Genomic DNA, 14,737 nt, shown 5'->3' with positions numbered 1-14,737 from the left:
AGCAACCAGACTGGAAACTCCTGCAGACGTGTGGGACTCAAAGGCATAACGGAGGGAGCTGGAATAGTGCCATAAATATCTCTTAAAGACCTGCTGCAGCGTCACAAATGGTACCCTGACACATTCCCAACTACTCTTTAGCCAGTGTGGTAGGACAGGTTTGATTCCTGCTTAGACTGCTAGGGCTACTTTGATTTTGGAGTTACTGGATGACTTTGCCCACAAAGACCCCTGGTGAGAGTAGTCTCGAGAATAGCAACAAGTCCATGCTCTCGACTTGGAGCGGGACTTGCACAAGGCCTGCAGCTTCGTTGGGTATTCAAAGACATACAGGTTCGCTTCAAGTTCTTTGATCACCTTCAGGTACATGAGAGCACATTCTTCGAGCATCTTTCAGTTAGGGCCGAACCCATAGGCAGACATCATGTGGGGCCATAACCGAAACCTGCTTCAGATAGTTTTGTCACCATCTGAACCCTGAAGGCTTTGATGGAGTCTCACTCCCCTGCTCACCGGAAAAGAGAATTTTGAAAGGATTTGCCAACTGACCAAAAGGGAGAAGATCTCTGCGTTCAAAGGCACAAAAAGAAAAGAACTGACTATGGTAAGCGACATCTATAGGAGGTTCTGCGCAGTCACCTCCAGGGAGGAATGGGCCCAGAGCAGAGCCCCATGATGCCACCGAGAATTGCTGCAATAAATGAGAAAGATGTGCAACTAAGCAAATAACGTTGTGGAGGCCAATAGGAGGAAGGATTTTGGCGAGAGAATATATGCAACATCCAATGCTGGAAAACTCTTACCTCACATTGATATCACTGGTTCACCAATACAAGATAGGACTGAGTGCAGCAATGGTAAGAGCATGTCATGTGTAGGTGGCTCAAGGGGCACGAGCACAGGGCACAATAAATTGCTGAATTCTACATCCTAGGCTCTTTATCACAAGGCACGCCTAACCAGCACTGGCTTTAGCAGGATTATATGAAATCGGGTTAGAGCATAGATGAAGGGAATAAACTTGCCTTTACCCAGAGCCTGCTGGGTAGACCCAAAAGGCTATCCAGCAGCAGAGGGGTTGACTGATTTGCATGGGCACGCTGGCCATTATTGAGAGACAAATGTGTGTGTTTAGGGGACAGGCAATCCTATCTATAAAATGTACTTGATTTATTTCTGCATTTCAAACAGATGCTCTAGGAAATAGGCCTTGCTGAACTCTTTTCACCATAATGTCCCTTATGCAACAGATAATTCATCCTAGCATGAATTCTAACTTTGTCTTTCAAATTCCTTTATATACAAACTGTCCTTAACAGTCATTAGAAATGTACTCCTCTAAAGGAGTATTAAGAGCTACCTCATTGTGTTGGTACTTCTCATTTGTATGGTAGGCTCTGCCATTTGCATAGCCTTGTGCAAAATATTTTCACCACTTGTATCCTGCATGTCCGGTCTGTCCGCTGTTCCCATAAGCTGAAGTATTTTCTTCATAGTTACTTTAATAACCTACAAAAAGTAATTACAACTATAAAGCCTTTATTATACCTCTTTGGGTTCTAGTTGAGCCATCACAACCAACAGAGTACTGTTCTCACCTACTTCCAGATCATTGCTACAATTGACACTGTATTAAGATCTCTATATAGGGGATTTAGAAGATTGTTCAGTCTACCATCCCAATGGAGTTGCAGTATCCACCAGAGAAACCTCGGTCTCGACTGTTACGCAAGCCATGAGTGGCAAGCCAATTGTTATACCGCTTTGAATTAAGCACATTTCCCGTCTAAAAGCTTCGAGGGGTCTTTGAACGTTTGACTTGGACACTGAGGCTGTTTGCATTCAGTTCCTAAATTTGATGTCACTATAAGAGGTCTCCAACATTGGGTCCAGTCCAACCTGCAGTAGAGGTTTCAATCCGTGAAACCCACCTTGGTGCCACCACAGAGCTCAGCCAGGGGCTCCTGAAAAAAACATTAAGTACATCTCAGTTGCAATTGTGGTTCTGTAAGTCCAACAGACTCCTTGAAAAAAAGAAATCCATCTATCTCCTCCACCTTACCTATAGCAGATTTGGTAGTTAAGCACCTCTCCTCAAAAACAGAGGATACGTGTGTTCAACCTCCACATCACAATATTAACTTATCAACTTGTAACCTATCAAAAGACGTTTAGCTCATTTTGTGATAATTTGTGAAGTATACATTGTGTTCGTATGTGATCACTAAACTGCTAACAGTTTATCACAGTGCCAGTGGCCTAGAAAAAAATCTGGTGCAGTGTACTAGTACAAGTGAATTACATTGTAGGGTGTAATCACTTTAAGTCTTTGTTGTGCATTGCCCTTATATATGTGGTATGCCTCAGCATCCTGGGCAAAAGGCACTGCAGTAGGGGTGAGAACTATAAAAAAAAAACGTGATGGCTGTGGAGTGAGCGGCGCCGGTTCTTGCTCTCCTACGGCCCATCCTCCCCTGGACTAATGCTACCCAAATGGTTCCTATAATAAATGCCCCAGGCACAAAAACCACAAAGAGTTAATACGATCACTGGATTCTTCTAATAAATGATGGATGCCCACTGAGATCACTCGCCCCCCACAGGCCACTAAAGCAGCGAAAGGCAGCTTCCCCAATGAAGGAAGATCTTAAGACACTTGCATCATGGAAATGCAGCAAGATCTGGAGAAATTCTTCCCAAACAGCATCCAAAATTCACACGAGGAACTAGGGACGGATTTAGTCGATATCAGGAATGACCTACAACTGATGGGACAACACATGGACAGAGCGGGGGCTTCATGGCGGCGGCAAATTAAGCTGACCAGGTGGTCACAACCCCCTTATGCCACCTAGAATCACAACTCACCTGGTTGTGGAATAAATAAGATTTAGAGAACTGCTCTAGATGGGACAATATCCAGATAAGCAATCTGAAGGAAAGCACGGAGGGAGAGGACATGGGGTGACACACTGAACTGCTCCGAGTGGTCCTCCAAGCAGACACCATCCAGCACATAGGCACAGAGTGGGGTACAGTACTCAGGAGATGAAAGATAAAACCAGACACATTGTGGTAAAACTCCAACTTCCCCATGAAAGAAAGTATAATGTAGATGGCTTGCAAATTGAAGAAAATTTGTTATGTTATGAGTTCGTATTTCATGATCACTCAGCCGCTACCCTCCAGAGTCTCAGAATTCCAGGCTGTGACGACAACTAATGAGGAAACAAATCCGCTACCACTCGCCAATACCTTGAGGTGTTCAGTTAACATGGAAATGTTCTGAAAAACAAAACGCACTCCAGAAGGAAAGGCACTACTAGACTTACACGACTACATTAGAGAGTGATCAAAAAGGTCGACCACCATCCATGGAACTGAACAGGTGGAAAACCTATGCCGAGAGGGAAGAGCAGACGGCCACAATGGTGAGAGTGGGCGGCTGAACAGGCCTACCATACAAAGAGGGCCAGTTGCATGTCTACCAGCAGACAATTAGCCTCAACCGGAGAAGGCCAACCATGACATTTGTGTGCTTTGCAGATAGACGTTAGTCTAGGTGATTGGAGACCCTATCGCTCTAGCATAGAGACCAACCAACAAAGGGGACACAGGTGAAGTGATTACACCACAAGGATAAGTGTAAGAGCACAAGGTTTATTGACTATGTCTCCACAGCTTCCAGGAACACCAAATGACCTCCCCAGAGATTCAAACCATCACGCTCTATTGCCATGACAGTGACATCATGGCCATAATAAGCATGAGTAAAGACATAGAACTAAAGAAGAGACTACTACAACAGGTTTTGTTGCTTAGTTTAATTTTACTACTTGGGGAACCCCACACCATGAGACTTTCAGGCTGAGAAACGAGGACCCTAAGGACTACTACATCCAGAACAAGATCACCACGCTAAATGTTAGGCGTCTTAACTCTCCAAGTAAGATGCATGGTTTGGCACTACTTCAACCACCAGCAGGCTAATATAGTCTTCCAAGAAACCAATCTTGAAACAGGATCAGTTTTGCATGAAACTAAAACTATCCTACACAATACTGGGCACCTGGCACTACCAAGACAGCAGGATCAGCAATACTAATTAGGAGGGACCAGCCATTCAGGTACACCATATCAAACATAAGGATGGTAGGAGCTTTCTACTACAATTTCTCAGATTGATTGCACTTCAAACCTATTAATATTTAGCATTCCTCACTGACATTTTAGTGTCATTGGTGGGCCCTGCAACTGGGGAATAATTGAGGGGTGGGGGACTCCAACCTGATCTGGGACCTTGGGCGAGATCGATCACCCCTCAACACAAGCAGCAAGAGTGGCCCCCAACAACCTAAAAACACAAAACGCGGAGCTAGGCTTGATGGGATTATGTTGCCAACACTCTAACACTAAGGATTATACGTTTCACTTGCAATTTCCCAAATCATAGACTCGGATCGACACATTCGTTATCTCCCGAGATCTAATGGGCAGTGTATTAGACACTCAAATCCAAGGAGTCATTATTTTGGATCATAGCCAAGTGACCTTGCTACTGGCAGACTTTACGGCAGACAGGTGAGACACTCTGGAGGTTCTCCCCACCCCCGATATAATACAGGAAAGTGCACATAGGGACGAATCAGCCCAAACAATATGGAACTATTTTACAGATGACTCGAGACTTCCCACAACACCCACTGGGATTTTCTTAAGGCAACATGCCGAGGGGTAGCCATATCCTCGACAGCCTTTCAATACAGGATGGAAATACTTGGCGAGAGACCGCTCCTACAGAGCAGGAGCATGGGGATGGCACACACAAGAGCTGCCCCACCAAGCAATTGAAAAAGGAAAGAAACCAGCTGCAGGGACAGTTTAGAATCTTAAGGACTGAAAAGGCAGAGACAACATTTTATGTTTTAAACAACCATTCTATGAAAAATGGAACACTGCTGACAAAATATTAGCTGGTAAATTAAGAGCGTAAAGAAATAAGAATATATTCCCACCTTACATGCACCCGATGGTAGAGTAGTCAAAGACTAGGAGGGAAAGCAGGGCGCTTTTCTGCATTTTTATAAGGCTCTATTCGTCAGGCACTAAAATCCTGGAAGCCATAGCCTCTTACCTTAATGACCAGACACTCCCTACAGTCCCAGCGGAATGGAAAAACGTGCTGAAGGTAACTATCTCCAAGCAGGAAGTTCTGAACCCAATTAAATAACAAACCAAATAAGGCACCAGGCCCAGATGGCCTCACAGGAGCCATTTACAGAGAATTTGCAGTGTTACTAGTGCAAACCCCAACAGCACTCAATAACTTTTCTGGATACTGGAACAGTCACCCCCTTCATGATGGAAGCTACTGTGGTGGTGATTTATGCGCGGGCATAAAATCTGCTTATCTGCAGATGTCTAACTGACAGACCCAGAGACCTCTCTACTGGTAAGTACTCTGGGAATGTTTGAGGGCCTTCCAAATAGTGTCCGGTTTCAAGATAAATATAGACAAATTTGAGATCTTGAACATTTCCCTCCCGCAAGACCTAGAGCAGTATTTGAAAGAACTATCCAATGAAGTGGCCCAAACACTCCCATAAAATATCTGGTAATTTACAACATCAAATCAGTGGACACATGGACCAGAGGCAACTGGCCCAGACTGGCGGCACAAATCGTAGCCTACCTGAATAAATGTAAAGGCCAATTTATCTCATGGATCGAGCAAATAAATGTAATAAAAATGATCATACTCAAAAGGAGTATTATACCAGTTTCAAATTCTTCCAACGGCTATACCAAGAGAGGTATTGCACTCACTGCAGAATCACATCGTCAAATCCATACAGGGAGGGGGCAAAGGTAGGCTAAATAAACGATCTGCCTACTGATAGCTCCCCTCGAGAAGAGCGGGCTAGCACTTCCAAACATTATCAGGCAGCACACCTTTGGATAATAATTAAATGGTCAGTGTGCGAAACTGAAAAACTTTGGATAGGGTGGTGGTGGGTAGGCAGTCCCTTGGCTACTCAAACCTCACAAGCCCAAACTACTACACCTCTCATGTGTCACCAGAATGACCCTGGACATATGGGATAGTGTCTCCTCCCAGCTGGGCTAAACACCACAGTTGCACCATACACATTAATTCATTAGAACTTGAATCTCACAGCAGGACTATATGCTGGGGGCTTGAAGTCCTGGAAACAAGTAGGATGCTTTATGATATGGAACATGTTTTCCCAGGGGAACAATCAAGTCATTTAATGACTGCAAAGAGTTGAAATTAACCAAATAGGAAAGGCTACAACTGCCCGAATAAGTCCCTCGGTTATGCACCAAGGGATCAAAGAAGCAGCAACTCAATTCCTGGGCACCTGCACCACGACTAAAGGTATCATAGGGACACTTTTTTAAAGTTCTTATGGAGCAGACTGACAGACCAAAATGGCCATATGAAATAGCTTGGGAAAATGAGTTACTCCAAATATTCACGGACAAAGTGACAACTGCACACTGGCAGGATCTCCACAAAGAACGTACAAGCCTGCAACAGAGGCAGAAAATAAACTACTAATGTGATAGTTTTGAGTTTGCAAAGAGTCCAGCACTATGTACTCTAACAAATTAGGTTGTTGCTGGAGATGTGGAATAGACAGACACACATACCTACACATGTGGTGGACCTGCCCAAGGATACAGGGGCTCTTACAAAGGGTCCTCAACCTATACAAGCTATCCTGGAGATTAAAATACAGAGAGAACCTACCCGTATTCAATCAGCTGTGTTGATGGTTTATAGACGGAAGGGGGTTGGGGTCAAAAGCATGGGATTATTAGGACACCATCTGGGAGCAGCCAAAATAATTACATTCTATTGGAAGAAAAAAATGGCGCCACCACCTGCGGAACAGGTGTGCAACTTGTGGCATAATATGGCACTATAGAAACTGACCATCTAAAGGAGGATAATAAAAAATTGGAGACAATTTGGTCCCCTCTCACCTCCATAACTATGTCCAGATCAATCCCTGGGTATGTCTAGCCACTAGGGAGGAGACCGATCAAGCCTCCGTAGAATAAATAGCTAGAGAGGAGACATAAAAGGAGGCGAAGACTGTAACCCCGGAGAACTGTTGAACTACATTCAATGCCTGAAATATGTGAGTGTGTGTGTAGGGAAGAGGGAGGTTTACTGGGAAGATTTATATTGTTTTCTTTAGACTACATGTTACACTAAAACAGCCCCATGGTGGTAAGTGCCTAAGATAAATGGGGATATGTGACCATGGGGGTGATAAAGGGGGTGGGGGTACACTAGACTGTCACACTGTTTTAGAAAAAAAAACCTCTACAGAAACATTTTATTAGAATGTAATTTGTCATTAATGCATTAATTTTTAACCTCTAAATGAGTGAAGCAAAAGAGGTAATGTTTTGCTTGAACTAGCATCAGAAACTACAGGTCTTACATCAGACATGAAAATGGTCAACTCAGACCTCCATTGCATCCAGTTAGAGGTTCCTAACAATAAGACCTGGGAAGGACTATTGTAATATTTGTTATTTACATGAGTTTTTACAAATGTTTTATGGCCTGACCCTCTTTTAAAGAGACACTGAGTGAAAATTACACTCATTGAGAACATATTCAGGGAATGCTAAAAAGATGTTAAGTTTCATATTTTTAAAACCGTACATTAATTTAGCTAACATTTCAAGAAGATCATCAAGCAGTTAAATAGAAAATCATCTACACTTTACATTTTTCTAATTGCCAGAACCCTATTCCTGCAACATAGTAAACTAATAAACAAGCCTTGTTGGCTGGGTCTATATGCCTATGTGAGATTTTGCATCAGTGGGATAGGTAAGCAGGCCCAGAAAGAAAATTACTGAGGTATGTTTGTCGCAACCGACCTAAACTGATACAGGATTCCAATTCTAGGCAGGGAAGTCAAACATTCAAATCCCTCGTCAGACACTCCATAATATCTAGAGAAACACAGTGCAACAGCAAAACAGCATTTCTTTTGCTACAGTAATACATCAGCTCATCGATAAGGGTTCCATACATTAAAATGGTGGAATCAAGCAAACCCTGAAATTCACCTACTGGGACGACCATTCACCCCATAAAAGTGGATAAAGCAAGCCCTTTTTTCCCCTTGTGATGTACCTACAATAATCACATGGCATACTCACAGATGTCCCGACATGAGGAGAACGCGTCTGTATTAGACCGGAAATCTTTGGCGCGTTTTTCCCCTGTCTTTTTTGCTTCTGACCTCCTGTTTTTGAGTGGTGTGCTGCATTTTGTTTATGCTGGTTTTAGAGCTCTGGGCACTTTACTACGGCTGATCAGTACTAAAGTGCAAGTGCTCACTGTGTAAATTGTGATCATGATTGGCTATTCATGATTGGCACATTTGATTTTAAGACCCTAGTAAAGTGCACTGTGAGCTCCCTGCGCCTATAATTCAAATACTACTAATGGGCCTGCAGCACGGATTGTGCCACCCACGAATAGCCCTGCAACCGTCTCAGACCTGCCACTGTAGTGTCTGAGTGCAGTTTTAAACTGGCTTGTCGACCTGGCAAGTGTACCCACTTGCCAGACCCATAGCTTCCCTTACATTACATGCAAGGCACCCCTAAGGTAGCCCTATGAGTAGGGTGCAATGTATGTGAAAGGTTGGATATGCACTGGTGTGTTTTATGTCCTTTTAGTGAAATACTGCCCATTTCGTTTTTCACTATTGCAAGGTCCATCTCTTACATAGGTTATCGTTGGAGCTGCCTTGTAACCGCTTACAAGTGTACCTTCCAATTTGGAAGACAAAGATTTGTAGTTTGGGGTCCCTGAACTCAATTTAAAAATCTATCTTTTAGAGATGTTGGTTCTTAAATTGCGTGTTTGAAAATGGCACTTCTTGCTTTACCATTCTGTGCTTCTGCCTGTGGAATGTACATCTGGTTTAGACTGACAGTTGGGATGTCTGTTCATTTACTCTAGACAGTCACATAGGGAGCAGAGGTGTGCCCTACATATCCTGATGGCCCATCACTAGGCTGATGGATTTCCTGAGCTAGAGTGGTGGGAGGCACAGATTCCTATCCTCACACAAAACAGCACCAACCCCCTCCCCCCCCAGTAGTTTGTCTGGAGCCAGGTCAGGGAAAGGCAGCATCTTGTGCACTAAACAGACTTTCCTATGAAGTTTGCCTACTTCAAAGTCAGAAACTGGTATAAGTAGTGGAGCTGTGACAGCATAACTTCCAAACACTTCTGGACCAAGAGGAGATTCTGCAAAGAAGAGTTGCAGAAGCTATAGGCATGGAACACCTGTTGGCCCACCGCCCTCGGCAGCCCCCTGACCCCCACGGACCACGCCAAGAACCTCGGCATCATACTAGACTCCTCCCTCTCCATGAACCGACAGGTCAACACACTTAGCTGTTTCAACACACTCCGCATCCTCCGACGCAGTCACCGCCAGCTGCTTCAACAACCTCCGCATCCTGCGTAAGACCTTCTAATGGATCCCCTCCAAGGCAAGGAAGTCCGTCACCCATGCACTCATTACCAGCGGACTGGACTACAGAAACACCCTTTACTCCGGCATCAACAAGTCGCTACTCCGCAAGCTCCAGACAATACAGAACACCGCCGCCAGACACGTCCTCTGTGTCCTCAGACATTAACACATCAGCCAACACCTACGCAAGCTCCACTGGAGAGAAGTCACCTTCAAGATACTCACCTACGCCTACAAATGCCTTTACAACACCGGACCCCAATACCCAAACCACAGAATCCTCCTCCACATACCCAAACGAAACCTCCACTCGACCAACCTCCACCTCGCCCAAACCTTGTGCATCCGAAGAGCAGAGGGAAGACCCTCCATCGCGGCCAAGACCTGGAACGAGCTCCCCACCGACATCAGACGTGCCCCCTCCCTGAACACCTTCAGGAAGGCGCTGATGACCTGGCTCTTCACCTAGAAAGGAACTGCTGAACTCCCCCACCCCCTCCCCTTCCTCCCCAGCACCTTCAGACCCTCACGGGCGAGTAGAATGCGCTTATAATTCCCCTGATTAATTTATTGATAGGAGGGCAACTGCCACTGCGTGTTGCTGTGTTGTGCTGACCTGCTTCCATCTTGGACAGTGAAAGGACTGCTTTGCTTTTCGTATCCTGCTTGCCAAGGTTATCTAAGTGCTTGTGTGTGCTCATCTCTTTTTAAGAAGTCTCAGGGCCATCAAAGGCTTCATCTGAAGCCCCTGAACTCCTCTGCTGGGAGTTCTGACCGGCCAATTGATACCAATTCCAGTTCTGGGCACTTGGAGGTGGCTTTGTTGCAAAGAGAAGAAAATACATGCATTAGCCTTCAGCACCTGTTCATCCTGACACAGCACCGCCGTGCTACTGCAAAACCAACGCATTGCTGCGGTGTAGTTGAAGAAACGATGCAGTGCCTGCCGTGTAGCTGAAAGATCACCGTAGCCAGAGTCTTGATCACCGTGTCGCAGCCATTAGAGGCAACCGCTCAGACTCTACCCTGCTGTGCAGCTGAAGAAATTGACGCATCACCTTCCACGTGGCTGGAAAATCGCCTGTTTCACCGCTGCATCGAGCAAGCTTCCGGATTTTCAGGACATCGCGTCTGTGCTCCAAGGTCTTCGACATTGCCCAGCAGAAAGGAACCAGGGCTGCTTGTCTGAAGTTCAACATATCAAATCCACTCGCAGTAAGTAATCGACACATCCTATTCTGCACCCCAAGGAATCGACATCACCTCCTCTGGCAGTACGGAATAGACTCATCACCTCCCCTGTGAGTAAGGAATCGACTCATCGCTTAGTTTTATGGCACCTCATCTCCCCAGCTCCTGTTTTCATCTTTGTTTTTGACGTATCCCAGAAACTTTGTGATAAAAGGGACGCATCCATAGTTTCCTATAGACTGAACTATTTTAAAAGGGCTACATTTCCTTGTGTACGATGGATTTTTGCCGTTTTGGTCTTGTTTTATTCAGATAAAGATTGATTATTTCTCTAAACTGGTGTGATGTCCATTTGTAGAGTTTTAACTGTGTTTTGTACAGATGCTTTACACATTGCCTCTGAGAAAAGCCTTACTGCTCATGCCAAGCTACCAAGGGGGGGTAAGCAAGCGTTATCTTAGCTGTGTAATCCCCTTACCCTGACTAGGATATGGGTCTCTACTTGGACAGGGTGCAAGCCACTGCCAAATAGATACTCCCATTTGTAACAGTGAGTAACAGTCCTTTAAACTAAAATGCCTTTTAATAATGTTGATAGTAAACAACTAATTTTTTCGGCTATAATAATTGACTGGAGGGAGCACGTGCAGCTGAGCCAAATATATACCCTATGATGTTATCACTTACAGGCAGTGCACCAAATCATTTTGTGAGAGTGACAACTAGGAATGGAATCCCTTAGAATTGTTAATCAAATTTGGAAGATAATTCATGTACAAGATATGAAGGTACCTTTCTCACATCGCAAGTCAACAAAAAAACAGGCTTACTTCTACTAATTGCGTCTTGTCGTATTGCTTCCGGTGTCTGTATATACACTGCCCAAGCAATGCATAAAGTTTTTCCAGTTGACATACATTATATCCATGGCTCTTCTGAGTAACTCTGTCCAACAGATTCTGAAGGAAAAAACAAGTGGCATTTAAAGAGATGCATTTTGTTTTAGCAAGTCTTCAAACATTAAAATTCCAGATGAAACAATACAAATGTGGTAACCACTAGTTCTGCTGTTCACACAACTGCCTTATTTGAGCACATTCATAGATGCAAATTTCCCAGGTCCGTTTGTGACTAGGTAGTCCTGCCCCAACCCCCTTAATAGTTTTGAAACTTGTAGTCCTTGCTTTATACGGTGTCAAATAAGACAAGTCCCAGAATTGTAAGAAAAAAAAAACGTGACTGACCTAACTAAACTAGTCACACATGGACCTGGGCAACTTTACAGCTATGCACACTCTCAGCAAAGGGTGCAAACTCAGTAAATGCACAAAAAGACAGAACACAATGAACAATTTTAAATCCCACATCCACAGAATAATAAAAGCAAGAGTTTGAAACCTTATGGAGCACAGACTGACAGATAAATAACTTTGTGGCAATTCAATGCCAGTTTTCTGCTCTCAGAGAAAGGTCTTCCCTATCCACCTACATTAATCAGAGAAAACGCAAGTGGAACTAATGCACTGTTTCTGGGGGATTTATGTAGGGATGTTTTGTAGGGATATCTCGGAAAAGGCTAAAACAATAGACTTAAAAGCAAGTTAAGCAACTCTAAATCTGATGCAATCCTTAAAGAACAGCCACTGAAGAGTAATCTGAACGATGGGCATGGCTTCCTCCGCATAAGCATCTAAGCTTGCTCCACATTTTGTTATAATTATACGAATAAAGTATGGTCAAAGTTGCCAGTGTGCTAGTCCAGTAAAACGCATTAATTACCAAGTCAGTCACCGGTCACAAAATTGTTTGAGAAGTTCGATCTCTAAAACTAGATTGCTGAGTTTCTTTGTAATTGATATCCCATCAAAAGCAGATTTTTCATATATGGTGGTGGAGAGAGAGAGAGAGGAGGTGGGTTTGACTTGCTCGCTTGACACTTCGCCACCTTACTCATGGCATGCTAAACTTACCATTTTTGTAGAGATCAGGCCGAAGCTCAATATATTTTCCTAGGTATGAAAGTCTTTCCAGTTTAACTGGGTGTCTTAGAACCAACTTGCAGTGCCATTTATATGAGGCCCCACTAGAACAGCAACTTTCAATTCAAAAATGGTATTTTTGGGTAATCCACAGAGCCCCCAACAACTTTTTAAATTAAAAGCTATATGGGTGAATGCAATGTCATCAAGATATACAGAAGGATATATGCCAACAAAACATGCTTTCTAGAGAAAGAAGTTGCCCTATTAAGTATACCCAAAAAAGTGGCCTACAGCACTCTGTCCCTGCCAATGATTGAAGCAGATCCATGTGGCTTTATATTTGCTATCCAGAAAAGTCTTTGTCATCTGAAGCTGGTGGAATATCATTAGTAATGCCCAGATAATTCAGTCACCTGCACTCAATTGGCCAAAGGTTTTTTTTTTTTAAATCAATTTACGGTTTCATGCCTGTCGGTGCTAGAAAGGCAATGGGCCAGATGTACCACCATGAATTTTTGCGACTTGCAAATTGCAACATATTGCGAGTCACAAAAGCCAATGTACAACAGTGTGAGACACTGTCCGAGATTCCCAATGGGGTTGCACATTGCATGCCTCATGAATATTAATGAGGCTGTTGCAATTTGCGCCCCCATTGGGAATGGCTGGCACTCCCAGGGATGGAGGCCTGCTGGGGTCAGCAGACCTCCATGTCTAGGACCGCTTTTAAATAAAGCAATTTTTTTTAAATGCAGCTGATTTCCTTAAAGGAAATTTAACACTGGAGGGTGGCATAATGGGGGGTATACCCAACCCAGGGACGGGACCCATTGGTCCCAACCTTTTACCTACCTTGAACGCCCCTAAATCTAGTATTTAGGGGCACCCCTGAACCTTGCTTCCTTAGACAAGAATAAACTACAAGAAAAGAAGAAGGCTCAAACAGCCGTGCCGAAGCCAACAAGAGGAAGACGCCCACTGACTTGTACCCAATCCTACCGGTCTGTCTCCACCTCAAACCTGCTCCTGCGAAATCCCAGTGTCCCCTGCAGCCAGCAGCTTCGAAAACCCTGGAGGACCTGCCTGCCTTCAACCACAAAGACTGTCTCCTGTGAACACCGGATTAGTTCTCTGGCCGGACACCGCAAATCCGCACACTACACCCTCCGATGGCCCAAGCTCGAGGAGGTCCCCCCCGTCAATCTGAACCAGAGATCCGGTGACCCATGACCTGCCTCAAACCTCCAGCCGACGCCTGCAGCCTAAATCCGGAATGTCCCCCCCCCCCCAAGCGCTACCAGGAGCTGGTAATATGACCCCAAAAGGCACCCCTGCACAGGCCCCACGGCCTTGGGTGCATTTACAATTGCAACCCATACTGTATTTCAACTGTATATTTACTGCAAAGTACTTATCACTTACCTGTACCAGGCTTGCATTGGTTGTAGGAAATAAAATAACTAAAAGATTATTTTTATACAAAAACAAACTGTCTTAAGTTCAGTCTTTGAGTGTGTGAATTCACTTGCTTACAGTGTGTGCAACAAATGCTTAACACGGTCCTCTGATACGGCCTTACTGCTAGACCACACCACCACAAATAGAGTGAGGTGCTATCTAACTTTATCTCTGCCTACCTTTGGGGTTCCACTGGAATGTGCACACTATACCTCACTTTGGTATAGTACATACAGAGCCAGCTTCCTATTCAAAGTCAGTCAAAGCCCTGAGCGGATCAATTGGGCCCAACTGGTTCCCCAGGGCAGACTGCCAGCAGAGTCCCAGTAGTCAGATTTCTCTGCTAATGGAGGCTTGCAAGCGCACCAGAGGGAGCTGGTAACTTATTAAAAAGCCCAGCACGGCTTCATAGTGGTCTTAGAGTTGCTGTGGCACAGCAGACGGTCATACAATTCAAGTCGCCACGGAACAAGGGTCAAAATCTACTCCGAAGTAAAGAAACTTTGGGAGCATGACCTATAGGCACGATTACACCCTTGTGACTTCTCGGGAGATCGAGAG

General features: G+C 44.5%; 1 protein-coding gene across 2 annotated transcripts in view; it reads right to left on the bottom strand.

Annotated features, from left to right (window-relative positions):
- The window catches only part of ATAD2 (ATPase family AAA domain containing 2), a 424,041-nt gene that overhangs the window by 22,256 nt on the left and 387,048 nt on the right, over positions 1 to 14,737 (bottom strand). For both annotated transcript variants that reach the window (XM_085604996.1, XM_085604998.1), the window contains exon 27: positions 11,567 to 11,695. In XM_085604996.1, the coding sequence (XP_085461122.1) occupies positions 11,567 to 11,695 (129 nt within the window). The remainder of the gene's footprint in view (positions 1 to 11,566; positions 11,696 to 14,737) is intronic.

This window comes from Triturus cristatus, chromosome 5_1 (assembly GCF_964204655.1).
Source record: "Triturus cristatus chromosome 5_1, aTriCri1.1, whole genome shotgun sequence".
In the NCBI taxonomy this organism is placed as follows: domain Eukaryota; kingdom Metazoa; phylum Chordata; class Amphibia; order Caudata; family Salamandridae; genus Triturus; species Triturus cristatus.
Note: the sequence above shows the minus strand (reverse complement) of the source record. Positions and strands in the feature narration are given on the sequence as shown.